The sequence below is a fragment of the Halichoerus grypus genome, chromosome X, assembly GCF_964656455.1.
Source record: "Halichoerus grypus chromosome X, mHalGry1.hap1.1, whole genome shotgun sequence".
Classification (NCBI taxonomy): Eukaryota; Metazoa; Chordata; class Mammalia; order Carnivora; family Phocidae; genus Halichoerus; species Halichoerus grypus.
In genome coordinates, this window is record NC_135727.1 from 89423433 (window position 1) to 89450581 (window position 27149).

At 41.4% G+C, this 27149-nt stretch overlaps 1 protein-coding gene across 1 annotated transcript in view; it reads left to right on the forward strand.

The window, feature by feature from the left end:
* DGKK (diacylglycerol kinase kappa) overlaps positions 1-25936 on the forward strand; it is a 147174-nt gene extending 121238 nt beyond the window's left edge. Inside the window, exons 16-28 of the mRNA XM_078064165.1 lie at positions 5083-5187; positions 5645-5741; positions 7989-8096; positions 13449-13545; positions 14049-14156; positions 14813-14926; positions 15268-15402; positions 16562-16722; positions 17272-17413; positions 18427-18513; positions 22501-22611; positions 24241-24364; positions 25470-25936. Of these exons, the coding sequence (XP_077920291.1) occupies positions 5083-5187; positions 5645-5741; positions 7989-8096; positions 13449-13545; positions 14049-14156; positions 14813-14926; positions 15268-15402; positions 16562-16722; positions 17272-17413; positions 18427-18513; positions 22501-22611; positions 24241-24364; positions 25470-25549 (1469 nt within the window). The 3' untranslated portion in view covers positions 25550-25936. The remainder of the gene's footprint in view (positions 1-5082; positions 5188-5644; positions 5742-7988; positions 8097-13448; positions 13546-14048; positions 14157-14812; positions 14927-15267; positions 15403-16561; positions 16723-17271; positions 17414-18426; positions 18514-22500; positions 22612-24240; positions 24365-25469) is intronic.
* Positions 25937-27149: the final 1213 nt, after the last annotated feature.

Below are 27149 nucleotides of genomic sequence, written 5' to 3' on the forward strand. Positions count from 1 at the left end.
GGGTAAGTGAGGCAGAAGAACGAATAAGTGACCTGGAAGACAATATAATAGATAAAAAGGGAAAAGAGGAGGCCAGGGAAAAACAACTCAGAATCCATGAAAATAGAATCAGAGAAATAAGTGACACCATGAAGCGTTCCAATGTCAGAATAATTGGAATCCCGGAAGGAGTGGAGAGAGAGAGAGAGGACTAGAAGATGTATTTGAGCAAATCGTAGCTGAGAACTTCCCTAATTTGGGGAATGAAACAAACATTTGCATCCTGGAGGCTGAGAGGACCCCTCCCAAGATCAAGGAAAACAGGCCAACACCCCAGCATGTAATAGTAAAACTTGCAAATCTTAGAACCAAGGAAACCATCTTAAGGGCAGTTAGGCGGAAGAGATTCCTTATGCACAGAGGGAGGAACATCAGAATAACGTCAGACCTATCCACAGAGACCTGGCAAGCCAGAAAGCCCTGTCAAGACATATTCAGGGTACTAAATGAGAAGAACATGCAGCCAAGAATACTTTATCCAGCAAGGCTTTCATTTAGAATGAATGGAGAGATGCAGAGCTGCCATGACCGGCAGAAGCTAAAAGAATATGTGACCACTAAGCCGGCCCTGCAAGAAATATTACGGGGAGTTCTATAAAAGGAGAAACACCCAAGAGTGATCTACAACAGAAATTTACAGGGACAATCTATAAAAACAATGTCTTCACAGGCAACATGATGACAATTAATTCATATCTTTCAATAATCACTCTCAACGTGAATGGCCTAAATACTACCATAAAATGGCACAGGGTTGCAGATTGGATAAAAAGACAGGACCCATCCATATGCTGCCTACAAGAGACTCATTTTGAACCTAAAGATACATCCAGACTGAAAGTGAAGGGATAGAGATCCATCTTCCATGCCAGCGGACCTCAAAAGAAAGCTGGGGTAGCAATTCTTATATCAGACAAATTCGATTTTAAACTAAAGTCTGTAGTTAGAGACTCAGAAGGACACTATATCATTCTTAAAGGGTCTATCCAACAAGAAGATCTAACAATTGTAAATATCTATGCCCCCAACATGGGAGCAGCCATCTACATAAGCCGACTGTTAACCAAAATAAAGAGTCATATTGATAACAATACGTTAATTGTAGGAGACCTCAATACTCCACTCTCAGCAATGGACAGATCATCTAAGCAGAAAATCAACAAGGAAACAAGAGCTTTGAATGATACATTGGACCAGATGGACCTCATAGATATTTACAGAACATTCCACCCTAAAACAACAGAATACTCATTCTTCTCAAGTGCACATGGAACTTTCTCCAGAATAGATGACATACTGGGTCACAATTCAGGTCTCAACCGATACCAAAAGATTGAGATTATTCCCTGCATATTCTCAGACCACAATGCTCTAAAACTGGAACTCAATCACAAGAAAAAATTTGGCAGAAATTCAAACACTTGGAAGCTAAAGACCACTCTGCTCAAGAATGTTTGGGTCAACCAGGAAATCAAAGAAGAGTTTAAACAACTCATGGAAACCAATGAGAACAAAAACACATCGGTCCAAAACCTATGGGATACTGCAAAGGCGGTCCTAAGGGGGAAATACATAGCCATCCAAGCCTCACTCAAAAAAATAGAAAAATCCCGAATTCACCAACTCTACACCTTAAAGAACTAGAGAAAAAGCAACAAACGACGCCTAAGCCATGCATTAGAAGAGAAATAATTAAAATTAGAGCAGAAATCAATGAATTAGAAACCAGAAACACAGTAGATCAGATCAACAAAACTAAAAGTTGGTTCTTTGAAAGAATTAATAAGATTGATAAACCACTGGCCAGACTTATCCAAAAGAAAAGAGAAAGGACCCAAATTAATAAAATTATGAATGAGAGAGGAGAGATCACGACTAACACCAAGGAAATAGAAACAATTATTAGAAATTATTATCAACAACTATATGCCAATAAACTGAGCAATCTGGATGAAATGGAGGCCTTCCTGGAAACCTATAAGCTGCCAAGACTGAAACAGGAAGAAATTGACAGCCTGGATAGGCCAATAACCAGTAACGAGATTGAAGCAGTGATCCAAAACCTCCCAAAAAACAAGAGTCCAGGGCCTGATGGATTCCCTGGGGAATTCTACCAAACATTCAAAGAAGAACTAATACCTATTCTACTGAAGCTGTTTCAAAAACTAGAAACAGAAGGAAAACTTCCAAACTCATTCTCTGAGGCCAGCATTACCTTAATCCCCAAACCAGGCAAAGACCCCATCAAAAAGGAGAATTTCACACCGATATCCCTGATGAATATGGATTCCAAAATCCTCAACAAAATCCTAGCTAATAAGATCCAACAATACATTCAAAGGATCATCCACCACGACCAAGTGGGATTTATCCCCGGGATGCAAGGGTGGTTCAACATTCGCAAATCAATCAATGTGATAGAACACATTAATAAGAGGAGGGAGAAGAACCAATATGGTCCTCTCAATTGATGCAGAAAAAGCATTTGACAAAATACAACATCCTTTCCTGATTAAAACTCTTCAGAGTATAGGGATAGAGGGAACATTCCTCAAGCTCATAAAATCCATCTATGAAAAACCCACAGTGAATATCATCCTCAATGGGGAAAAACTGAGAGCCTTTCCCTTAAGAACAGGAACACGTCAAGGGTGCCCACTCTCGCCACTGTTGTTCAACATAGTACTAGAAGTCCTAGCAACAGCAATCAGACAACAAAAAGAAATAAAAGTATTCAAATTGGCAAAGAAGAAATCAAACTCTCTCTTTTCGTAGATGACATGATACTTTATGTGGAAAACCCAAAAGACTCCACCCCCAAATTACTAGAACTCATACAGCAATTCAGTAATGTGGCTGGATACAAAATCAATGCACAGAAATCAGTTGCTTTCTTATACATTAACAACGCAACTGTAGAAAGAAATTAGAGAAACGATTCCATTTACAACAGCACCAAAAACCATAAGATACCTCGGAATAAACCTAACCAAAGAAGTAAAGGATCTATACTCTAGGAACTAAGGAACACTCATGAAAGAAATTGAAGAAGACACAAAAAGATGGAAAAACATTCCATGCTCAGGGATCGGCAGAATAAACATTGTTAAAATGTCTATGCTACCCAGAGCAATCTATACCTTCAATGCCATCCCAATCAAAATTCCAATGACATTTTTCAAAGTGCTGGAACAAACAATCCTAAAATTTGTATGGAGTCAGAAAAGACCCCGAATCGCCAAGGAAATGTTGAAAAAGAAAAACAAAGCTAGGGGCATCACATTGCCCGATTTCAAGCTATATTACAAAGCTGTGATCACCAAGACAGCATGGTACTGGCACAAAAACAGACATATAGACCAATGGAACAGAATAGAGAACCCAGATATGGACCCTCAACACTATGGTCAAATAATCTTTGACAAAGCAGGAAAAAACATACAATGGAAAAAAGACAGTCTCTTCAATAAATGGTGCTGGGAAAATTGGACAGCCACATGCAGAAGAATGAAACTCGACCATTCTCTAACACCATTCACAAAGATAAACTCAAAATGGATGAAAGACCTCAATGTGAGACAGGAATCCATCCAAATCCTAGAGGAGAACATAGGCAGTAACCTCTTTGACATCGGCCACAGCAACTTCTTTCAAGATACATCTCCAAAGGCTAGTGAAACAAAAGCAAAAATGAACTTTTGGGATTCCATCAAGATAAAAAGCTTCTGCACAGCAAAGGAAACAGTCAACAAAACAAAGAGGCAACCCACAGAATGGGAGAAGATATTTGCAAATGACACTACAGATAAAGGGCTGGTATCCAAGATCTATAAAGAACTTCTCAAACTCAACGCCCAAACAACAAATAATCAAGTCAAAAAGTGGGCAGAAGATATGAAAAGACACTTCTCTGAAGAAGACATACAAATGGCTAACAGACACATGAAAAAATGTTCATCATCATTAGCCATCAGGGAAATTCAAATCAAAACCACATTGAGATATCACCTTACACCAGTTAGAATGGCAAAAATGGACAGGGAAAGAAACAACAAATGTTGGAGAGGTTGTGGAGAAAGGGGAACCCTCTTACACTGTTGGTGGGAATGCAAGTTGGTACAGCCACTTTGGAAAACAGTGCGGAGGTTCCTCAAAAATTTAAAAATAGAGCTACCCTATGACCCAGCAATTGCACTCCTGGGTATTTACCCCAAAGACACAGATGTAGTGAAAAGAAGAGCCATATGCACCCCAATGTTCATAGCAGCAATGTCCGCAATAGCCAAACTGTGGAAAGAGCCAAGATGCCCTTCAACAGATGAATGGATAAAGAAGATGTGGTCCATATATACATGGAATATTACTCAGCCATCAGAAAGGATGAATACCCAACTTTTACATCAACATGGATGGGACTGGAGGAGATTATGCTAAGTGAAATAAGTCAAGCAGAGAAAGTCAATTATCATATGGTTTCACTTATTTGTGGAACATAAGGAATAGCATGGAGGACATTAGGAGAAGGAAGGGAAAAATGGAAGGGGGGATTTGGAGGGAGAGATGAACCATGAGAGACTATGGACTCTGAGAAACAAACAGGGTTTTAGAGGGGGGGGGGATTGGTTAGCCCGGTGATGGGTATTAAGGAGGGCACGTACTGCATGGAGCACTGGGTGTTATACGAAAATAATGGATCGTGGATCACCACATCAAAAACTAATGATGTATTGTATGGTGACTAACATAACATAACAAAATTAAAAAAAAAAAAAGAAGAGATGCTTAAGAAGTGCTCAACCAAATATAACCAATCCTCCTTCCTTTCTTCCTTCCTTCCTCCCTCCCTCACCCCCTCCCTTCCTTTCTCCCTTTCTCCTTCCCTCCCTCTCTCCCTTCCTCCTTTCCTACCTTCCTTTCTCCCTCCCACCCTTCCTTCCTTCCTACCTTCCTTTTTCCCTTCCTCTCTCCCTCCCTTATTTCCTTCCTACCTTGCTTTCTCGCTCCCTCCTCCCTTCCTTTTTTCCTTCCACTTTTCCTCCATAGTTCTGGATGAGCAAAGCCGACAGACAATATCAGTTAAGAACTTTACTTCAACGTTCTTCCTGGAAGATGACTCAGAAGATATTAGCCAGATGAGCCCAAGACACCGTAAGGATCTTTCTTTCCTTTTCTTATTCTAGCCTTCATCACTGTCTTCTAGCTCCCAGAGAATAAAGATGTGTTCTCATGCATCTTTCTTTAGCCATAATCCTACTCTGCAGTAGATATCCCTCCCTCTTTCCCGGAAACCTCACAGTATATGATCCCATGACAATATCCAGAAGTAATGACCTCATTAGGTACTTTGAAAAGTCTGACCTGATGAAACTCAAGATTTGAAGTTGTTTTCACTGCCAGCAAGTAAGTAGCCCCATCTTACTATTCTCTCAGAGGAAGTCCATGTCCATCTAAGATGATCCCTCTTTGGATTGAGAACCTTGATTATAATCTAAGAAAAAGTCATTGAGCTTGACCCTGGTCCCACATAGAAAATAGGGTGAAATGCAAGTGAGGGGAAGGGCTTTCTTGTTTTATCTGACACCAAGGTGATGTCTTTTGTGTCTAGGTTCTCGTCGTGGCACTTTGTCTTCTATATCTTCTCTGAAAAGTGAAGACCTAGATAACCTCAATTTGGAGCACTTACATTTTACACCAGAAACTATGTAAGTATTTAGCCCTACCACCACTTTTTACTTCCTTCTTTCTCTGGTTAAAAGAATAGTCTAAGGATATCCAGAGTCAAATCCTGACTCCGCTTCCTAGTTGTGTGACCTTACAAAAGTAATTCAACCAATCTGAGCCTGAGTTTTCTCATTATAAAATGAAGATAATTGTAGAATTAGCCACATTATGTTTCTTGTGTTTATTCAGTTTATATATGCATAGTACTTGCATTGAACAATGCTCAACATAGTTAAGTGCTATATGTGTTAACAGTAATTATTGTTATTCTCATTATAAATACTTAATAAACATTAGCTGTTGTTATTTCAAAGGATCTGTTGTTCCACTGTTGCTTTCAACAGTAAATAATTGGAGGTGCTAAAAAATAAATGAGCATTTAGGGGACTAGATAGAAAATCTAAGGGCATCTCTTTCATTAGCCCTGCCTCTTTAAAATATTCCCAGCATCCAGGTTCCACCACAGTTGCTCCTTTTGAGTTCCATTAAGATCAGTTTGGACATCACCTAGAGAAATCCCAATCTCCAGACTACAGTTGAGGGAGGCAAATCTCATGTGAGAGATGTGGGGTCATTTGAGTAATGAATAAAAAAATTATCTATGATTGAGTAGCTAAACTGTACTCATTTTCAGTTTCTCAAAAGAAGGACACAGCTGGCAATTACTTCAGTTAACTGCAGCTTCTCATTTATTCCTATCTCCAACCCCCACTCCCCTCTACTTTACCATTGGCTTACACTCATGTCTGAAGTCTCATGGACCTACCTTATGAGTTTTATTTTTTTATTTTTTTAAAAGATTTCATTTATTTATTTGAGAGAGAGAATGAGAGAGAGAGAGAGAGCACATGAGAGGGGGGAGGGTCAGAGGGAGAAGCAGACTCCCTGCCGAGCAGGGAGCCCGATGCGGGACTCGATCCCGGGACTCCAGGATCATGACCTGAGCCGAAGGCAGTCGCTTAACCAACTGAGCCACCCAGGCGCCCCTACCTTATGAGTTTTAATCAGTGGTATTCTGCCAAATGTTTAACAACCAGTTCTCTGAGGGGAAAAAATCCTGATTTCTTCCTAATACAAACCCTCCTACCATAACCTATTTCTTTTTTATTTTTTACATAGAATTGTAATTCCTGCTTTTTATTCACATACTATATCATTTGATTCATTATATAATATCAGCCCATACTACTGGATACTTAAATATGTCATTTTCCACTAGACGTTTCTTTTCCACTAAATATTTATTTTATTTTATTATGTTATGTTAATCACCATACATTACATCATTAGTTTTTGATGTAGTGTTCCATGATTCATTGTTTGCGTATAACACCCAGTGCTCCATGCAGTACATGCCCTCTTTAATACCCATCACCAGGCTAACCCATCCCCCCACCCCCCCTCCCCTCTAGAACCCTCAGTTTGTTTCTCAGAGTCCATAGTCTCTCATGGTTCATCTCCCCCTCCAATTTCCCCCCTACATTTTTCCCTTCCTACTATCTTCTTCCTTTTTTTTTAAACATATAATGTATTATTTGTTTCAGAGGTGCAGGTCTGTGATTCATTTCAAGCTACTGATATAATTCCATTGAATGCAGAATTGGGACATAATAGGCATAATCAGCTTATATGAGCTGGTACTAACTGGTTCCAGCACACTGGTTTTGATGTTGACACCCAAGATGGATGCAGAAGAATCAAAAAAAAACCTGCCTGGCTTTTTTGGTTGTGTACATATCTACCCTCTTTTATCAGTCTTTTCCCTCAAATGTGTGGTCACTTTGCCCTTTGATGTGAAAGTGCTACAAAGGAGTTCAGACATCTCTGAAAACAGTACTGCAGACTTTACTTTCATCATACATTTTTATCTGAGATGCTTAAAAGTTCTTTATGGGAATAAGTCAGTTAGTATTTCCCTTTATTATATGTGAAGAAAATATTGACCGCTCATATCTAAGGGCCTCCAAAGATGATTTATTTATTATGAGTTCCAATCCCACTGAATCCTCCCACCTGGCTGGGTGCCCTCTCTTAAAGCAAACAAGCTAGGTGTTAACACAATAAGACATCTATATGTTCCTGTCGCAAACATAAAGTCTTGTGCCCAATGTAGGAAAGGCCCTCCCTCAGTGGTTTTCAATCATGCAGATAAAGTCTCCAGCCTAATGATAATGGCACTTCTTTCCTACACCAATGTCTGTCCTCTTCTTTCCTTTGGCTAATTTCAGACGCTTCAAAGAAAGGTGTGTCATGAACAACTATTTTGGAATTGGACTGGATGCTAAAATTTCTCTGGAATTCAACACTAGAAGAGATGAACACCCAGGACAATACAAGTAAGGAAAAGAAACTCCCCTCCCTACATGCAAACACACAATTACAATATACACATATATTCCTACATCCCCTACCTTTCAGACAAGCAAGAGAAAGAGGTTCTTTAGAAGTAAAACACATTGTTCCCAATGTTAGCCTAGTGGGATGGCTTACTCTAAATTTTGACCTGATCTGTGATGACTCTGCTTTGGCATCCTGAACTTGGAGCTGCCTACATAGTTTAGACCTATAGATTGCTGTGTAACACAGCTTATGGTGTTACTGTTATTGAAAACAGATTACACTGGCTTGATTCAGCAAATTTTCTACCTTTGTTCTGTCTGTGAGAGCTTGACCAGGTCCTAGTAGTGGCTTAAGTCGTTTTTGCTTGGCAAGGCTACAAATTATCAAAGATTGCCGTACTGATTCTTGGTGTTCCTAACCTGGTTCCCCAGGATCCAGTGATTTTACCCCATCTAGTATTAGGTTACTTGGCACCTTTTAGTACTTTTGTACTATAGACATACCCTAAGGCAGCCTCAGAGTTCTTGTAAATTGAAACTACAAGTAAAAAAAAAGCACACACCCCACCACCACCCCTGCCACTTGCCACCAGAACTTCTTTCTCAGAGTAGACCCAGGCTGAGGAACAAGTACTTTATCAGATATGTGTTTTGCAAATATTATTTTCCAATTGCTTGTTTTTTTTTACGACTCATTTTATAGTAAACATTTTTAAGTAAGTATGCATAGATGTACATAGCAAAGGGTTTATAATTATAAAACAATGTTCCAGTGATTATTTCATAGGGATTCAATTGCAGGGTGATTTTTCTTTCTACTTTATATATTTATTTTTTTAATTATTGAAGCATAGTTGACATATAATCTATTAGTTTCAGGTGTACAACATACTGATTCAACAATTCTACACATTGCTCAATGCTCACCAGGATAAATTTAAAAAAATTTAAAGAAAGATGGTGTAGTTACCATCTGTCACCATAAAATATTATTAAAATATTATTGACTACATTCCCTATGCTGTATATTTCATCTCTGTGACTTATTTATATTATAACTGGACTTTTGTACCTGTTAATCCCCTGTATCTATTTTGCTCATTTCCCCACCCACATCCTCTCTGGCAACCACCAGTTTGTGCTCTGTATTTATGAATCTTTTTCTGTTTTGTTTTGTTTTTAGATTCCATATATAAGTGAAATTATACAGTATTTGTCTTTCTCTGTCTGACTTATTTCACTTAGCATAACACTCTCTGGGTCCATCCATATTGTTGCAAATGACAAGATTTCATTCAATTGCTTGTCTTTTTTTGTTGTTGTCTGTCTTTTAATTTTCTTAATGGTGTCTTTTGAAATAAAAAAGATTTGAATTTTGATGAGTTCCAATTGATCAACTGTTTTCTTTTATGGACCATGCTTTTGATGACATAGCTAAACAGTTTCACCTAACCTCAAAAATTTGCTCCTAAGTTTTCTTCTAAAATTTGTGTTGTTTTTGCTCTTACATTTAAGTCTATTATCTGCTTTGAGTTAGTTTTTGTGTATGGCATGAGGCAAGGGTCTAAGTTTGTCTTTTTGCATGTGAAGATCCAATTAGTGCAGCACCATTTTTGATGCTATCCTTTCCCCCAAGGAATTGTGTTGGCACCTTTGTCAAAAATCAGTTGATGAAAAATGTAAAGGTTTTTTCTAGACTCCCACTTCTGTTCCATAATTCTATATGTCTATCTTCACACTGTCTTAATAACTGTAGCTTTATAGTAAGTTTTGAAATTGGAAGATGAAAGTCCTCCAACTTTGTTCTTTTTCAGAATTGTTTTGGTTGTTCTAGGTATTTCGAATTTCCATATAACTAAATTCCTATTTTTATATATGAGGAAGCTAAAGTGCCCAGAGAACTTATGGTTTCAAACAAGAGTCCAAATAATTTTGTGCTAGCCTTCTTACATTTCAAAATTCATGCCTTGTAGTGACTCATTGTCACTCTAAAAGTTCATAGTATTCATCTTATTTTATTTTTCCTTCCCTTCCCCTATACTCATCTGTTTTGTTTCTTAAATTCCATATGAGTGAAATCATATGGTATTTATCTTTCTCTGACTGACTTATTTTGCTTAGCATAATACCCTCTAGTTCCATTCATGTCAGTGCAAATGGCAAGATTTCATTCTTTTTGATAGCTGAGTAATATTCCATTATATAAATATACACATCCCACATCTTCTTTATCCATTCTTCTGTTTATGGACATCTGGGCTCTTTCCATATTTTGGCTATTGTGAACATTGCTGCTATAAACATTGGTGTGCATGTGCCCCTTCAGATCACTATGTTTGTATCTTTTGGATAAATACCTAGTAGTCCAATTGCTAGGTCATAGGGTAGCTCTATTTTTAAACAGAGAGGGAGACAAACCGTAAGAGAGTCTTAACTATAGGGAACAAACTGAGGGTTGCTGGAGGGGAGGCAGGTAGGGGGATGGGGTAACTGGGTGATGGGCATTAAGGAGGGCATTTGAAGTAATGAGCACTGGGTGTTGTACGCAACTGATGAATCACTGAATTCTACCCCTGAAACTAATAATACAGTATATGTTAATTAAATTGTGTTTAAATAAAAAAAATTTAAAGAAAGAAATAAAAAAGAGAGTGAGTAAAGAATTTTGGGAAGTAAACTGAGTTTCATGGTCATGCTTCAAAATGGCCTTGCTGACTACCAAAAGGAAGCTTGTGCAATGGAAGAATATTTCTCATTATATAGTACACGGAATAATAGTAACTATAAAATCTAACACTTCTATTACATTTTTTAGGCATCCAAATCATAATCAGGTATAAAAGCTAAAGGTCTGGAATGTTGTACAGGAATAACACAAGAATGATTATGTACTGTACTTATTAAAATATACATACATCTGATTTAATACCAGTAAAAGGTATTAAAATAGTAAAAAAAAAAACAAAACTCATAGTAAACTCTATCCAACCTTTTTAGTGATTGTAAGCCCCTGCCTGTTTTTATCAGAGATCTTACAGTCAGTAGAACCCTGTCCTTCCCACATCCACCCCAAGTCTCCTGACAACATTTGCCTTCCCATATTCTCTCCACTGGCTCCTCCTCTACAATCTGCCTAGTAAGCTTAGCTCTATTCTATGGCACTGGTTTAATATACAGGTCTTAGAAAAATCCCTCCACTTTGCCAGAAAAGTTACGCTTCAAATATATTGCAGTATAAGAGTCATATGTTTCAAATGAAATTGATCCCAAGCAGCTGAAATTTTATGCTCCTGGAATGGCACTTGCCAGACTAGCTGGTGTGTATAAACCAGTTATGCTCATAGTTTTTTATGAATATTGCATTCTGAATATAGCCTGTGTCTTCCAAGTCTGAGCTAATATCAGCATCAAGGAAAAACAGCAAATTGAGGTGATGCTGAGGCTTCTAGAGGGCCCAGGAACCCATTTCAGTAGGTGTTTGCATAGGGGTACAGGTTACATTATCCTAGCATCCCCTCTTGTGTCCACTTACCATCTGACATGACTCCTCTCTATAAGAAGGTACTTGGAGATGGTACTGGCACAAATATAGACACATAGGGGCACCTGGGTGGCTCAGTTGTTAAGCATCTGCCTTCAGCTCAGGTCATGATCCCAGGGTCCTGGGATCGTGCCCCACATCGGACTCCCTGTTCGGCGGGAAGCCTGCTTCTCCCTCTTCCACTCCCCCTGCTTGTGTTCCCTTTCTCACTGTCTCTCTCTCTCTCTGTCAAATAAATAAATAAATAAAAGCTTAAAAAAAAAAAACAAATATAGACACATAGATCAATGGAACAGAATAGAGAGCCCAGAAATAAACCCATGATTATATAGTCAATTAATCTACAACAAAGGACGCATGAATATGCAATAGGAAAATTCTCTTCAACAAATGATGGGAAAACTGGACGGCTACATGCAAAAGAATGAAACTGGACCATTTTCTTACACAATACATAAAAATAAACTCAAAATGGATTAACGACCTAAGTGTGAGACCTGAAACCATAAATATCCTAGAAGAGAGCACAGGCAGTAATTTCTATGACATAGGCTGTAGCAACATTTTTCTAGATATGTCTCCTCTGGCAAGGGAAACAAAAGCAAAAATAAACTATTGGGACTATATCAAAATAAAAAGCTTTTTGCACAACAAAGGAAACAATCAGCAAAACAGAAAGACAACCTACTCAATGGGAGAAGATATTTGCAAATGATATATCCAATAAGGGGTTAGTATCCAAAATATAAAGAATTTATGCAGCTCAACACCAGAAAAACAAATAATCCAGTTAAAATGGGCAGAAGATGTGAACAGACATTTCTCCAAAGAACACATACAGATGGCCAACAGATATATGAAAAGATGCTCAATATCACTAATCATCAGGGAAATGTAAATCAAAACATCAATGAGATACCACCTCACACTTACCAGAATGGCTATAATCAAAAACACAAGAAACAACAAGTGTTGGCAAGGATGTGGAGAAAAGGGAACCCTCTTTCACTGTTGGGAAGGCAAACCAGTGCAACAACTGTGGAAAACAATATGGAGTTTCCTCAAAAAATTAAAAATAGAATTACCATATAATCTAATAATTCCACTCTATTTACCCAAAGAAAATGAAAACACTAATTCGAAAAGATATATGTACCCCTATATTTATTACAGAACTATTTACAATAGCCAAGATATGGAATAAACCCAAGTATCCATCCTTAGATGAATGGATGAAGATGTGGTGTGTGTGTGTGTGTGTGTGTGTACACACACACACACACACACACACACACACACACACTGGAATATTACTCAGCCATAAAAAATAACGAATCTTGCCATTTGCAACAACATGGCTGGATCTAAAGGATATAATAGTAAGTGAAATAAGTCAGTCAGAGAAAGACAAATACCATATGATTTCACTCATATGTGGAATTTAAGAAACAAAACAAATGAACAAAGAGAAAATAGACAAACCAAAAAACAGACTCTTAAGTATAGAGAACAAACTGATGGTTACCAGAGGGGAGGTGGTTGGGGGATGAGTATAATAGGTGGTGGGGATTAAAGAGCACGATTATCATGATGAGCACTGAGTAATGTATAGAATTGTTAAATCACTATAGTGTACACCTGAAACTAATATAACACTGTATGTTAACTATACTGGAATTAAAAAAAAAAAAACTCTTTTTTTAAAAGGAAGGCACTTGAGGAGTAAGATGGTGTCTCCTCTTGCTTTTCTTCATTCATTTATATTATTCACCCTCTGACTATCTTTCTCTATCCTTACCTCCCTATAGTAGCCGCCTTAAGAACAAAATGTGGTATGGTCTTCTGGGAAGCAAGGAACTTTTCCAGCGCTCTTATAGGAAACTGGAAGAACGAGTACACCTGGAGGTGAGTGGAAAAGAGGGCAATACTTCCTGGACATGGAGAAAGGAAATCTCATTACTTTGGAAATCAACTTTTCCCTATTTCTTTGGTTCTTCCCAAGCTTTAACTCTGATCATCCCTCGCAGCTCCTGGGAGGAAGGCATAAAGATAGATTTCCATTTCCATTTTGTGGATAAGAAAATGATAGCAAAGGGGCGCCTGGGTGGCTCAGTTGTTAAGCGTCTGCCTTCGGCTCAGGTCATGATCCCGGGGTCCTGGGATTGAGCCCGGCATCGAGCTCCCTGCTCGGCGGGAAGCCTGCTTCTCCCTCTCCCCCTGCCACTGCTTGTGTTCCCTCTCTCGCTGTCTCTCTGTCAAATAAGTAAATAAAAATCTTTAAAAAAAAAGAAAAAGAAAAAGAAAATGATAGCATGAAGAGAAGACAGAGCCCCTCCCCCATCTCTGTAAAGGTCCCTCCACACTGGTATCTGAAGGGCCAACAAATGAGAACTACTCTTTTCTTTCAGTGTGATGGAGAAGCCATCTCCTTGCCAAACCTGCAAGGCATTGTAGTGCTCAACATTACCAGCTATGCTGGAGGTGTCAACTTTTGGGGAAGCAGCACAGCAACCACGGTGAGTATGGAACAAGGAACAGGGAAGGAAAAAGCTCGACCCCTCTAAGGTCTCTCAGAAAGGGTAGCTGGACTGACTGGTGTAGGAAGTAGACAATGGGGGAATAGGAGATAGACTGGGAACCTTTATTAGCTCAGCTATGTGATCAGGTTTTTTTTAAAGGCAATTACCATCCCAGAGCACAAGAATCAACCAAAGGCCTCAGGATCAGATCAAATCTTAGGTGTTGGCTGGACTTTGAATTTTCTACTCCTCATGCCTGAAAGATCCTTAAAAGGTTTCTCTTTTCTCCAAGGAGTTCTGTAAATAAAACCTCCTGGGAAATTGGCCATGACTCCTTTCCTCTGAGCTCACCCAAGAAAGTCATGAGGCCAATGGGACTGGCCTTAGGAATTTATGAAGCTAGATTGGACAGGGGGGAGGTTTGGGGGAGCCAGCTAAAAGTTGTGATCTCAAAAGGGGCTAAGAATTGTGATCTCAGTGCCCTTCTTCCAGATTGGTTTCCTGACCTCATCTTTCCCCTTTCAATATACAGTTTTTCCACTCTTCATGAGCTAGAAAAATTCTCACCAGGAGCCTTCACAGCATATGTGCTTGTGATAGACAGGGTGTGGTTTCTCAAGGGTGGGATATGTGACATAGTTTTTCCTCCTCAGGAATATGAGGCTCCTGCAATAGATGATGGGAAGCTGGAGGTAGTGGCTATCTTTGGTTCTGTACAAATGGCAATGTCCCGTATCATTAACCTGCATCATCATCGCATCGCCCAGGTAGGCAAGGGTTGGGTGGGCACCAGAAAAGCCTGGGCTTTGAGGCTACAACCTAGAATGTGGAGTAGTCCCACAAAATAACTGGGTGTAAGAGTGCCAGGGTGGAGGGAGGTTATCTGGTGGGTGGTAAGGTGCTGGCTAAGGTTGGAGACAGAGGTCATAGGGACCAAAAGGAGCCAAAAGCCCATAGGAAACAGGTGTTTTTCCCTGAGATAATCCGATTCACATCCTTGCCAGTCCTGCTTCAGATACACATTAAGGCCATTACTGTGGGATTATCAGATTGATCTGTGGTATTGGCCTCATTTTTCTCCTCCATCCTCCCTCCTCTTCTCTGGCAGTGCCATGAGGTGATGATAACCATTGATGGTGAAGAAGGTATCCCAGTGCAGGTGGATGGAGAGGCCTGGATTCAGAGGCCAGGCCTTATCAAGATTAGATACAAGAATGCTGCCCAAATGTTGACAAGAGATCGGGTAAGAAAGGAAAATCTCACCTTTCTCCTATATTGTCTCCTCTATAGCTGTCACTTGAGTATTGAATACTTCCAGCCAGGCAGAATTCCTCAATGGGAGGTCTGCATGTCACTTACATCAGAGTCACCTTGGGTGCTTAGTAGAAATGCACATTCCTGGGCCCCACACCAGACCCACTGAATCAGAACGGGGATGGGTAGTTCCTGGGAATTGCATTTGTACATAAGCTCTCTGAGACATTCTGTCATATACTGACATTTGCAAACCACTGTCAAGAGAGTGAGACAAGGAGCTCCCTCCTTTGGTTTTAGACAAAGTTGTTCCTCTCCCTCCACTGCACAGAGAACTAAAGGCCTCAAGTAGCTATGGAGATATCTCCTTCGACAAGAGATTGTTCATTGAATATGGTCTTTAAGTTTCTCTAAGATTGAAAATGCTGCATTTGCAAATGCCACCCACTTCAGTCAAACCACCTAAGGCTAGAAAGAAGCCATTATTGATCAGATGTTCAGTACCTGGAGACTTTCTTCCACTCTGACCTGTGAACCATCCGTAAAAATAGCAATAGAGAAGGGAAGGGAAGTCTAGTTTATAAACTGCCTACTTTGTGCTGGGCACATATATTCTCTCAAGTAGGTACTCCCAACAATCCTATGAAGAAGATACTCTTATTCCTATTTTACAGGTGAGGAAAATGAAAACCAGAGAGGTTAAATAATATGTGCTAAAGATCACACAACCAGTAAATGACAGAAGCACAATTCAAAATTAAACTAGATATGTCTGGCTCTAAAATCTATCAACAACATATGGCCTAGATTTGGCAAAGAATGGAGCGTGAAAGGTGCTCCACTGTCTTATGATTATGATACCCTCATATAGGAGCTTCTAGAAGGTTAACATCTATCTGACTGAAGCATGTGGTCCCAAGATGCAGCACAGTAACAACAACAAAAATTAACAGTGCCTAGTAGGAACGGGACAGTAAATAAAATGAAGGATAGATGTGCAGGTGTGTAGATGAGTGTATAGAAGAATGGATGGGGTCCTCTTTCTCCTTTACCCACTGTCCCCACAAAAATCAGACTCACAAACAGATCTGTCATGTACCCTCTTAGCTATCGTGATCATCAGGATCTGCCACTATCTTCATTTTCAGGACTTTGAGAACTCAATGAAAATGTGGGAGTGCAAGCATAGTGAAATTCAAGCTGCCTCTCAACCCCAGCTGGACTCCCAGGAATCTCAGGATAGCCTCTCTGATGAGGAGTATGCCCAGATGCAGCGCTTAGCTCGGCTTGCAGAAAACCTCATCAGCAGGTAAGAGGACTGGCCCAGATACAGGGCTGGGAATCCCAAGAACAGATAGGGAAAAGAAGCTAACTTGTGTCTATTGGCTGCTAAGGAGCCTGGCCTCAGAAAGGAGTCTTTCCCAGAGCTCTGAAGATTGACAGGGACCCTGACAATCCAGGCAGGAAATAGTCTTTGTGCTCAACAATAAGCCAGCTTGAACCTCTTCCTTTAGGCCCAGAGATGAACTTTGACCTCCTGATGCCCCAGGCCCCATAAGACTCAGAATATTTATCCTTGCCCTTAAATATCAAGAGGGCCTCAGAGTTCTTAAAGTCAGCTTCCCTTCTCTAGCCTGGCCTCTCACTCTCCCAAAGTACCCAGTATCTAATTCAGGTGAGATAAGGATGGACAAAGACAAATACCTAGAGAAGATCAGAAACATTTTCTGGCATAGTTTGCTACCCAACAGGTACCCAGAGCTCTCATTTCTACCTTCATCCCAACCCTCACCAGCACCCCAGGCCAGAAGTTTTTTAGAATTTCCAGACCCATTCATCTGTTCTTGCTTTCTTACAGACTTACTGACCTGAGCAAGGTCCACCAGCATGTGTCTGTTCTCATGGATTCTGTGAATGCCAGTGCTAACATTCTGAATGACATATTTTACAGCCAAGACAGTGGCAATGAGGCATGTGCAGCTTCCTGCGTTCCCAATGAGGTAAGAAAGGAAGGGGCAGATGAAGAAAAAGAGTCAAACCAAATAGGAAAGGGGATGAAAGTGAAGAAAAGTGAGCCAGAGGCTGGGTGGAGAAACTGGGCAAATGATATGGCAGGAAACTGATCGATAGAGTAGAGGGGAAGTAGAGGTATTCCTTGACTTGTTATAGGTGCAGGGTAGCTACTGGGGAAATTCCATAGCAGATTTCATCAGCCTGAGAGCTAGCCCTCGTCCTGATAGCTATCAACCACACTGGCCTCATGGGAGAAATAGCCAATGGATAGAGAGCAACTTGGCATTGGCACTTCCTCATCCCAAGTGGATCCCTGTATAACCTGTTAAAGTGATGCCTGTCATGGAAACCTGAGCTCCAGGCTGCCTTGGTTTCCCTCTTGAGGGAAAGGTCCAGATTAGGATATTTGATGTTAAATGTGCCATCCCATGACTTTACCCACTGCCCGAAGATTTAAGTGATTCTTTTTAAAAAGTAACTTTAGTGCTAGGCAAACAATACGAAAGGGCCACATATAGGATCAAGGCCTCCTAAAATGTGGGTTTCCTATTTATTTTCAGCCAGACTGAGTTGGTGGAGGCCTAGAGCTCAAAGCCTGGAGCTTTGAAAAGAGATGGTTGGGCCTAACCCCACCTACCATGGGAAAGGAGGTTTTAATGTAGCAGCAACAAGTAGCATCAGATTTATTCTCTGGTTTCCGTATTTCCTATTTCACTGTATCCATAGCAATCAATGGTGTCAAATGCCAAGGTGTGCCGCACCTCTTCATAGAACACACCAGTCTGTACCAGTAGTTGACCGCTCTGGTTATGTCGGTTCTGATTGGTTGATGTCCATGCTGTACTAGTTGTGCTATATTTTGAATATTACTTTTTCACCTATGGCCACATCCTACTAGCCTGCTCCTACCTTCCTACAGAGAAGCCAGCTGCATGCTTACTAACCAACAACTCCTCTGTCTTTGTCCTTTCCCTTCCTTTCTTTTCCTTTCTTCTCTCAGACTCTAAGCAGAAATGATGCAGTAGATGTTACATTTAGTCTTAAAGGGCTCTACGATGACACCAAAGCTTTCCTGGATGAAAACTTGGTGAGTGGAGGGGGTTGGAATGAGGGAGGGCAAAGTATTCCATCTGAAGATGGTCATGGTCTATGCTTGGTTCTAGGGTGTTGGAAGACACGTAGGAATATTTTGGCCAGGTGCTTACCTGGAAGTCCCTGCTGTGTCATCCTCACCCAGGGTTGTCATTGATTGTATCAATTCATGGTTATGCTAATCCATAGTGACAACCATATCCTTGAAGAAAGTCTCTCCCTTTCCTTTGGCAAATGTCTCCTGGGTCCAGACCAGGCCAATCAAAAGTAGGGTGTTCTCATCATACTTAACACAGGTTCAGTAGAAAGGGGTGAACTCTTTTGAGCTGCTCTGTATCTCCCAAGTTTCCATATACCTTTGTCACCATGTGGGAAGAGAATATAGACTAGTGGGAAACTCTAGGTTCAAATCCCCAATCTGCCACTCACTAACTCTATTCATTTTGTAAGGCTGCTGTACCAAAGTACTGAAACCTGGGTAACTTAAAACAACAGAAATTTATTATCTCACAGTTCTGGAGGCTAGAAGCTGAAATCAATGTGTCAGCAGGGCCATATTGCCTCTGAAAACTGTAGGCAAATCCTTCCTTGCACTTTCCTAGCTTCTGGTGACTTGCCGGCAATCTTTGGTATTCCTTGGCTTGTGGAAGCATTACTCCAATCCTCCATCTTCACATGGTATTCTCCTTGTGTCTCTCTGTCTTCACATGACCATCTTCTTGTAAGGACACCAGTCATACTGGATCAGGGGCCTACCCTACTCCAGTATGACCTCATCTGTAATGATGCCATTTCCAAATAAAGTCATATTCTGAGGTACTGGGGGCTAGGATTTAAACAAACCTTTCTTGTGGTGGGGGTAACACAATTTAATCCATAATTGTGTTACTTCCAAGCTGTGTGAAGTAACCTCACATCTCTGGGTCTTGGTTTCCCTATCTATAAAATAGTAATTGTAATCTCTACCTCTCCAGGTTGTTGTGAGAATTAAATTAGCTATTGTATATTAAGGGCATAGCTGGCCTGGCATCTAGTAGCGGCCTGATAGATGATAGATTTTATTCGTGTTAGGGAAAATGGACTGAAGCTCAGTTTTTGAGCTACAAGAATAGTTGAATGTTTCTCATAATGCAAAGCCCATAGGCACACTTGACGAGTGTGCTCTGATGAGTCAACTGATCATGACTACCCCACTTTTGGGTTGGCTGCTAAAGCCCTGAGGCAGGTGCTGTTCTTGCCTCTCATCTAATTAATGTTTATTTGAAGAGGGGCTTCTGAGTTGATATTGCAAGAAGTGCATCCACTTCCCCTTTTCCATTTGCACATCTAATTGGCACACTGCACAGGCGGCAGAGTGGCTAAGGCAATCAGGCCAGGCTGTCCCAGCATCTGAGCCCCGAGCTAGAATCTTTCAGCCTTAAACAACAACAGAAGTACCTTCTATATATAGGCAGAGCTCAATGGCCTTGCAGTCTGAGCAGCAGGAAATATGGGAGCTTGGCCTCTCATTGCCACTCAGGCTTTCTTGAAGCTCCTGGCATGAAAATTGGTTTGTGCCAGCCAACAACTCAAACTGAGCATATACCACACCTAATACAAGTTAAGGACCTGATAAGGACCCCCACACACATACGCACATCCAAATGAGACATGGGGGCAGGCAGCAGCTAAGAATGATCATGTATCTCTGGAAAGGCTATGTCAGAGGTGGCATGGAAATAAAGCTTATTTCATTTTGGTGTTGTTATTCTTCCCCTTGAAGAAGGAGGGCAGTAAGCAGCTCAGTGTTGGCAGAGGGATGTAGATTTATGATGAAGTAAATCCCACCCAGTAACTCCCACTTCCTTTATTTGGCAACCTCACTTATACTATGGCCAGTGATGTGTTAGAACAGAAACCAAGAAATAAGCAACCAAGTCCTCTGAGTCGGTTCACACATTTACCTCAGAGAGTCCTGGACAAGGTCTCCTATAGAGCCAGAAGGATAGGAGAATAGAGCATGAGACCCAAACCCACCACCTAGAATTTTTCAGAGCCTGAATCTCTGGATGCTAAATAGGAAGTCATTAGGAAGCCAATTTATTCTTCTCCTATTATGATTAGAAATCATTTTTCAGGGACCCAAATCCTTCTTTCTTCTCTGTGGCTTTGGGTTTGACTACCAAACCCCTTTTGAGCATTGCTGTTAAGTATGCCCCAATGGACTCCCTGCCCCTTTCTCCCTTACCTTAAAGTGACAGCCATTTCTACCTGACACCTGCTATCCTGCATCCTACCCCCATGTGCACACACATGTCCTGTGCATCTGGGCTACTCTGTACTGTCCTAAATCATTAGTTGTAAAGCAAAAGATTATTTGTCAGCACTGACTTGTTTCTCTCTCATATCCCATTCTGACTGACCATAATCTCCAACCCATCCCCCACCTATCCACCTGCCATCCATTTGTGACAGTTGGCAAGGATCCATTTATGGTTGGAGCATCAAGTGGCCCATGCACAGCTAGAAGCCACAGAAGTGCCAGATTGATAGTAAAGTATATGACAGGGAGGAGAGGTGAGGCCAAGTTAGGTGGGCTGGAAAGTATGTCAGGGCTGATGATAGCAACATGCATCTGTTCTCCCAGCTCACTGTTTAATGGAACATGAACTATCTCAGCTATGTTGCTGGTCTAGGACTTGGTTCTTCTGAGTTGAAGATGGTCCCAGAAGAATTCATTTTAACTCTCCCATGGACTGTACAGAGTTCATCCTGTGGGTTCTGGGGATTATTAGGGAATGCTTAAGCTTTGTTTCCTGAACCTGTGGAACAAGCCATCAGGATCGCATTTCTAAATTTCAAAGAGAGACTAGCTAGGGGCTAAAGCACAGCTTGGGGGGTGCCTGGGTGGCTCAGTCGGTTAAGTGTCTGCCTTTGGCTCAGGTCAGGATCCCAGGGTCCTGGGATTGAGCCCCACATCAGACTCTTGCTTGGCAGGGAGACTGCTTCTCCCTCTGCCTGCCACTCCCCCTGCTTTCCCTGCTTGTGTGCTCTCTCTCTCTCTCTGACAAATAAAATCTTTTAAAAAGAAAGAAAGAAGAAAGAAAGAAAGGAAGAAAGAAGAAAGAAAGAAAGAAAGAAAGAAAGAAAGAAAGAAAGAAAGAAAGAAGAAAGAAAGAAAGAAGAAAGAAAGAAAGAAAGAAAAAGAAAAAAAGAAAGAAGAAAGAAAAAGAAAGAAAGAAAGAAAGAAAAAATAAAGAAAGCACAGCTTGGGGAGGCAGACCGTCTTTGCCAGAAAGGGAAAATTTGAGCCAATCTCTCTCTAGCCCTCTCCTTGCTTCACAAAGGAGCCATTAAATTATGGTAACTATGTAATAAAGATTCCCCCAGCATCTGACCACCTCACAAATCTTTTTCTGGGCAGTGTGGTATATAGGGTGGGCTATAGAGTTAAACAGATCTGAGTTTCTATCTAGCCATGTGATCTTGAGCACCAAACTTCTTTGAGTTTGTTTTCTTGTCTATAAAATGAGAATAGTACCTCGTAAGGTATTATAAAGTTATTGGGAAGATAGAATGATATCATGTATGCACAATGCCTGGCATACAGCATGTACTAGAAATTGGTAGCTGTTATTTAGGGGGACACTTAGATGTCTCCGGGGACTTGAGGGTCAGGGGTAAGACCCTTGTTCTGGACCCTAAGCTGTAGGGGTATAACTTGTGTTAATTGATACTGGTCAAAAGGCCTCTCTGCTTGCCAGACTGTGAGCATGCCCAGCCCCAAGGAAATCACCACAATATGGTTGTTTCCTGGATCTCCCTATTGAGAAAGTAAAGAGCTAGCTATGCCTTCCACCAATCCCATGGCCAAAGGAGATACAAGTTGGCACCCTGTCGTCTCATGGCCACTAGCAGGGACTGAGAGTGTGGGAGAGAGCCAGAGTTTATGAAGGCAGGGTGTTAGGCACTGGATACTCACTCTTTTTCTTGTCTTTACCAGCTGAGAAATGCTGAGGATGAGGCCACACTGCGAACTACCCTGGAAACCATGACTAAGGAGTTTGAAAAGCTATCCGAGATCGACTGGTTGAATTCAGTTCTTGTTCCAGAGGTGTGTTAACTGGGGATTAGGAAGTAGAGAGGAATAGGGCTTCTTCCTTGGTTCCTTCCAGTTTGGGCCAGGACCCAGTGACTGATGTAGCAGAAGGTGTCCAGTAGTGGCTTTCAGCTTGAGCTTGAAGGAGCACCCTCTTCCCATCTACTCATCATAAGCAGACAGGACATGGCAGAAAGCACACTGAAAAACTAGATGACCATGGGAAAAATAACCAAAAAGAAGAGCTACTCTGTGGCAGGAGATGATTGGGAAAGAATAAGCAAGATTGGTTTTTTCTATGCTGTTCTCTGGTCACAATTCCCCCTCCCTGCCCAATACCTGCTACTAGGAACTGGATTTCATCTGGCACATACCATTATGGTCAATACCAGTTGTTTGCAGCCAACATCTGTTCTAAATGGTTGGTGCCTAGGCCATATGGGTGGTTAAAACACCTCTCTCTGCTGCTTCCTGTCCCTCCCACTCTGGGAGGATAGCAGGCTCAGTGCCTTCCCTTAGCAGTGTGTGGCTTAAAAGAAAATCAAGCATGGCAGCAGTGGCTACAATATAGCTGTGGGGATGCTGTCATTTTTGGAGAGTTGGATCAGGAGGAGGAGGAGGACAGGTTTATACCCTTTCTCTAATGGAGAGGATTGGAGGTATAAATATCTTGAAAAGATGAAAAATCCCTAAGTTTCTTGGAATGTGTTTGGCTGGACTTTCTGGAAACAAAGTTAACCTGGGAATTATGCTTTACGAAGATCAGTGGTAAAATAAGCACACTTCAGCAGGAGTGAGAGGGCTGGGAGGCTAAGCTGGAATTTAAGAGCCTGTTTGATCTGTACAGCAGAGAACACACATTCATAATTAAGAGCTATGTGTGGAGAACCTTCTTTGCATTCCAGTCAGGGAAGCAGGTGGCCTGTGAGGCAGGTTCTTCCCTATATGAAGGCATTTGGCCAAAGAAGTATGTTGTAGCTCATCAAACCATATGTCTGAAAGAAGGGGTGCTTTTTCTAATTCATGCAGAGGTGCCATATGAGCTAACAGTGCTCCTAGCAATCTCATCCTTCCAATCCCTAGCCACATGGCCTCAGGCAAAATATTTTACCTCTCCGAGCCATTGTTTCCTCATTTCTAAAATAGGGATGATAGGGGCGCCTGGGTGGCTCAGTGGTTAAGTGTCTGCCTTCGGCTCAAGTCATGATCCCAGGGTCCTGGGATCGAGCCGTGCATCGGGCTCCCTGCTCCGTGGGAAGCCCACTTCTCCCTCTCCCACTCCCCCTGCTTGTGTTCCCTCTCTCACTGTCTCTCTGTCAAATAAATAAATGAAATCTTTAAAAAAAATTAAAATAAAATAGGGATGATTTAATAATAGTATTTAATAGCCACTTTGCAAGGTTGTGTGGGGGCTTATATGAGAGCAGTTATTAAAGTATTTAGCAAGGAACCTGACACAGAATAGGATCTTGGTAAAAATCATTTGCCTTCCTAGGGCATGGGACTAGTCTCCCACACTTGGATAGTTAGCAAATCTATCTGCTTTATGCAGCCATCCTTGTTCACCAACTTGCCAGGCCTCTAGGAATTGTTTCTGAATGTTAGGCAACTAATTCTGACCTTCCTTTTGCTGTGGTTTCCCAGGAACAGTCTTCAGACACTGACAGTAGAAGCATCAGATTGAAAGTTAAGTTCCCCAAATTGGGGAAGAAGAAGCTAGAAGAGGAAGACAAGCCTAAATCAGGCCAAGGAGTCCAGGGTTTTATTGGTAAGTGCCCCCACTCCACAGACATAGGGGTCATGAAGACTTCCTCAGCAGCCCGGGTACCTCCCAGGGACCTAAAGCTCACATTAGAAGTTCAGGGATATGGTGGTGATGGAGGGAGAGATGGGCTGGGAGCCAACCTTAGACAATGCCAAGCAGCCTCTTAGACAAAGTGTGAGTTAAAAAGTGATATGGACAGTGGGAAGAACCTGAGAAGGAACCACGCTATGTGGTCTCTGTGATACAGATAGCTGAAGAGAAAATGAGAACAGTCACTTTTCTGCTTGACCCATTCATGTCCTTGGTTGATAAAGTATGGCAAAATAGTCATACTTAGATTACTCTCCCAGTCAAATACAGCTACAAGATTTTGGTTGTGCTCCAGAAAGCAGTATTGTTTGAGATGGGTTGGGATATCAGTGCTGGGCACCTACAGGGTGAAGCATAATTTCTATGACCTATGTAAACTCTGTTATTCCTTATCTGTAAAGCCCTGGAAATGCAAGTTTTCTATGTTTCATTATTTGAATTTTGGTTCCATCCCTTCTTTGGAGTTGGACTTAAGCATTATTGATGTCAGTGGGGCCCAAAACAAGGTTTTCCTAGAGTTGTCAGTTATGCCAGTTCTGATGTCAGTGGTCTCTACTAAATTTTGGGCCTAGATAACCTGGAAGCTTGAGAGATATACCAATAGTTGGCATGGGGGAAAAGGGATGGAGGGTGCCTGTTTGTTTCTGAGGAAATGACAATTTGCACAGATGCCAAGAGAGAATGTCTTGGACCAAGCTATGTTTTCTCAGGTTTGGTCCAACTGGTTTGATTTCCTAAGAATCTTCCAGATGGGAGACCATGGTGTTTGAAAGTCTTTCAGAAGACTCTGAAGGGGTCAATAGCAGTTCCATGGATTATCAGGTTCTGAGAACTCATCCCATGTGTTTGGCTCACATGGTGTCAGCTGGTATTCTTGGATGATTCAGAGATGGTTGGTACAATAGAAACAAACCAGTCTGTCTCCTAACAGACTCTTTGTTGGCTCTCTTTAGGTGCCATATATTTGGGCATCTGGCAGTGTGCTAACATTATTTCTATACATGCTTTTTCTCTAAAGGACGTTTGTGGCATCACAGAAGTCATGAAGATGAAGCGAAAGATGATGATCCTCCAACATCATCAAGATTTCAACTGTAGTCCTTAAAAGCTGGAAGGAGAACTCACAATGTTTAGAATTCCACTACAAAACTCTGAAAACCTCAATATAGGCTAGACTAAATTATTTCAGAACAAACATGAGCACCACCAAGAAAGATCCTCCAATTCTTTACACTAATATGCTTTTCCTGGACTCAATCAGGTCTCCTTAGAGGTTTACATTTTCTCATTGGCCAAAGATTCTTGTTCCGAGTTGTTTTGTTCAGTTCTCCTTCTCTGTGCATCTTGAGCAACTACAGTATTTAACTGGGATAAGCTCATGAATGGCCTGGGATCTACAAAGGATTCAAGAAAATTCACCTCTTCAGGGAATTTGAGAACAGTTTTCTCTGATAAGCAGAGAAACTGTTGATGCTAGGGAATGAATGAAAGAAATACTCTCAGGGAGACAAGGAGAGGGGTGAGGACAGCCAGGCTTGGTTGTTTCTCCCCCAATCCCTGCCAGTTGCAACTTGTAACTTCAGGAGGTCTCTTCTACTTGGCTTATTAAGATGAGAACTAGGTCCTGGGGGCTTGTCCACTTGCCTGTTACAATGACCATGTGAAATCTTTTCTTGTAGACATGGTGACTACTTTCTCTGCAAACCCTTTGTGTTTTTCCATGTGTGCATGTATGTCTTTGCACATGTCCAGGTGGTGCTCTGGTGGCTGGGTGGGCCCATTGATTGGAACTCACCTCTATGGCAACCATATAGGATCCCCTGCTACTGCCTTGACCCTAGCCTGCATGCCTCCATGGAGTGTTTGCCTGCATTCTCGCTGGATTTTTTAACTAAATGTTTTGCCGCTGTGCTGCAGTATAGATTATGTACAGAGACATAAAGATGTATATATATATATATATTTTTCTTTTTAAGAACTGAAAATACAACTCGACCTCTAAGTGGCCCTATAATTTATTGTGCTAACCCAGGAATCCCTCCCCACCCTGATCCCATCCCCCACTCCCATTACCCTACACACACATACATGCCTCTACCAACTGCCCTAGTTCTTGGTGGAGCTTCTAATCTTTTGGTGCATTTTCAGCGTCTTAGAAGTGGCTGGGATCTACCTATAGCCCAGTTGATTCTGACGCCCTCCCCGCCCCCACCGTAAAATTCTGAGCCAGGCCACGGAAGGGGGAACAAAAACACCAACGCCCTAGAGAAGGGGGCTAAGCTGGCATGCTGCCTTTTTTGCTCTATTTGTCCTGGACTCTACATCAGCAACTGCCCCAAACTGTGCTGTCCCCTTCTCCAGTAAAGACTATATGGAGCAACCAGGCCTTGAGCTCTGTGACTTAGATGCCTGAGCTAGGGACTGCCTGACAAGTCACAGCCTAGGCCCTTCCCCACAAGCTCCATCTTGGCCTGAGTCTTCTGGACAGGCTGTTGGGTCAGTCCCCAAATCACCTTTGAATCTCCCATCTTGCTCCTTTCCCTTGAGTACAGGGGGCATTCAGAGTGATCAGAAAGAACATGGGCCTGGGAAAATGGAGGCTAAAAGCCTCTGCTTTTCCCATGGTTCTTCCAAATTTCTCATGGAAACAAACTAGGCCAAAATTGCTCCAAATTCCAGTTCACATTTTTTGAATGCC